General features: G+C 39.0%; 1 protein-coding gene across 1 annotated transcript; it reads left to right on the top strand.

The window, feature by feature from the left end:
* The first annotated feature begins 740 nt into the window (after positions 1-740).
* Positions 741-2,266, top strand: LOC107614274 (uncharacterized). Its single transcript, XM_016316498.3, has one exon. It carries the CDS (start codon positions 902-904, stop codon positions 1,949-1,951), a length of 1,050 nt encoding a protein of 349 aa, XP_016171984.1. The 5' UTR covers positions 741-901; the 3' UTR covers positions 1,952-2,266.
* The last annotated feature ends 223 nt before the right edge of the window (positions 2,267-2,489 follow it).

The following is a 2,489-nucleotide window of genomic DNA, read 5'->3' as shown; positions in this document are numbered from 1 at the left end:
TCATACTCTAAGATGATGCATGTATCCGATTGTGTCTATTGATGATCTTGTCATTATCAGCACGATGATTAAGCGTCAAGAAATACTTCATATTCTATTGCATGTTTGAAAGCTTTATACACTAGAGGAAAGGTTTTGGCCCATTTTTTGTTTTAGGTACTATTTTAATCTTTTCTTTTTATTTTTTTCTTTTATTTTTGGTAGAAAAATAGCTTCCAATCTTTCAGATAGAAAATTGAAAAATAATTGTGGGACATTTCCAATTATACTACCTCTCTTTTCTCTTCCACAGTGCCTCCAAAGTCTCACCTTGATCAAATTGTTATACCAAAGGAAAAATTAACAATAAAAATGAACAATATATATGCTAAAATGTGTATTGTATTATTTAGTAATAAGTATTTGGAAATAATACATTTTTAATATGATTTAGATTTTAAAAAATTATAACGACGTAAACCTTTATGGGTGATTGAAACATTTAAAATAAAGTTATAAAATTGAATGTTAGAAATAATCTTAATTTTTTTTCTAAAGTTTTAGAAACAAAAATGATATTTGAGTCTATTTTTAAAATTTTATTACATTTATCATATATAATATTCAATATTCAAGTTGACTCATTTATTCAAAAAGTTAGAAGGTAGCTAAATCCCCTTCAACCCTTGTCCATGTGCATCGATAAAGTTCTGTGTATAGTCAATACTCAATAGTGTGTACGTACGTTAACCTATTTGATTTGAGTAAATGATACGTTCACAAATCAAAACGACGTCGTTCAGGTTCTTTTAATATTCCAGAATTCCACCTCTTGTTGTGCAAAAAACCCTAGTGAAAACAAAAACCCTTCTCCACCCCTCTTGTGCAGGTTTAAACCCCAATTCTCACTGTTCCGCCATCAATGGCTTCTCCGGCAAACCCTCCAACTCAAAGCAGGGTATCAACCGAAACCATTCAGAAAGCAATCGACGCACTCCTCAAATGGCGCAAATCCAATTCCACCGCCAAACCCCAAAAACTCTTCGACAACGACGAGGAATTTATCTACCTCGTACTCACCCTCAAGAAGATACCCCAAAAGGATCACACTAACGTAACCCCACGCAAGATTCCTCTACCCTATACCCTCATCTCCCCTTCCTCTGAAACTTGCCTCATCGTCGACGACAGGCCCAAATCGGGCCTCACCAAGGCCCAAGCCCAATCTAAGATCCAGGCTGAGAAGGTCGCCGTTTCGAAGGTCCTCAAGCTCTCGAAGCTCGCCTCCGATTACAAGCCATTTGAGGCAAAGCGGAAGCTATGCGACTCGTACGACTTGTTCTTCGCGGATAGGAGGGTGGTTCCTCTTCTTCCGAGGCTGTTGGGGAAGCAATTCTTGAAGAAGAAGAAGGTTCCGGTGCCCTTGGATTTGAAGAAGGGGAATTGGAAGGAGCAGGTTGATAAGGCGTATTCCTCGGCGTTGTTTTCTGTTGGGAATGGGACTTGTTGCGTTGTCAGGGTCGCTAAGGTGGCGATGGCGAGGGAGGAGGTCGTGGCGAATGTGACCGCGGCAATTGAGGGAATTGTGGATGCTGTGCCGAGGAAGTGGAAGAATGTGAGGTCGTTTCATGTGAAGCTGTTGGAGTCGCTGGCACTGCCGGTTTATCAGGCTGTGCCGGATGTGAGGTTGAGGATTGAGGGAGGAGACAGTGAAGGAGAGGCTATGGAGAAGGAGGGATTGAAGAAGAAGAAGAAAAAGGGGAGGATTCATCAAGTTAGGTATATGGATAGTGATGATTTTGAGCATGCGGATAATGATAACGGTAGTGACTTGGTGAGTTTGAAGATGAAGAAAGGAGATCAAGTGAAAAATGGGGCTTTGAGTGGGTTGAGTAATGTCAAGCGAGAGACGAAGAAACGCGGGTTAGTTCAGTGGAATGGAGCAGATATGGCAAAGAAAGTAAAGCATTAGATATTTTTTTATGCTCAAGAGGATTTTGCTGGAATCCACTGATTTTCTTTTATTTTTCGAATAGGAAGAATTCACTGCTTGATTATGTACAATTTTGCTTGTTGAGTTATCTAGCAGATTTTGTTATCAGCATTCTATAATTGTGTTCTCTTCTGTTGGTCATTTTATCACTTGCTAATCCAAATATCCTATACTTGAGCTTAAACAAGTGTCTTCACTCTTCACTCCAAATATCCTTTTAACTTAAAGGTTTATGAATGAAATGATAGTAGAGTCACAATAACACACTTGATTATGCTTATTTCACTTGGACCATTCCAGATATTTTGCTCTTCTTTGTATGCTTCTTCCATGAAAGATCTTGTTACCGTATTTGTAGACATTTATGATTTGTCGGGCTTAGCTTCATTTGTTTATTGGTGCATCCTTCTGAGAGATAGTCCTTAGAAATTCACGAGAGGTGACTACCTGATTACACATAATGCTAGTGGTTAGCAAACATCAAGCATCTGTTGCAGTCCTGGAATGAGATGGTACA

Source organism: Arachis ipaensis, chromosome B8 (assembly GCF_059453495.1).
Source record: "Arachis ipaensis isolate K30076 ecotype BB chromosome B8, ASM5945349v1, whole genome shotgun sequence".
In the NCBI taxonomy this organism is placed as follows: domain Eukaryota; kingdom Viridiplantae; phylum Streptophyta; class Magnoliopsida; order Fabales; family Fabaceae; genus Arachis; species Arachis ipaensis.
The sequence above is the reverse complement of the archived record's forward strand: the minus strand, read 5'-3'. Positions and strand labels throughout refer to the sequence as shown.

Coding starts and splice junctions, on each gene's coding strand:
- LOC107614274 (XM_016316498.3), top strand. CDS start 902: ATGGCTTCTCCGGCAAACCCTCCAACTCAAAGCAGGGTATCAACCGAA.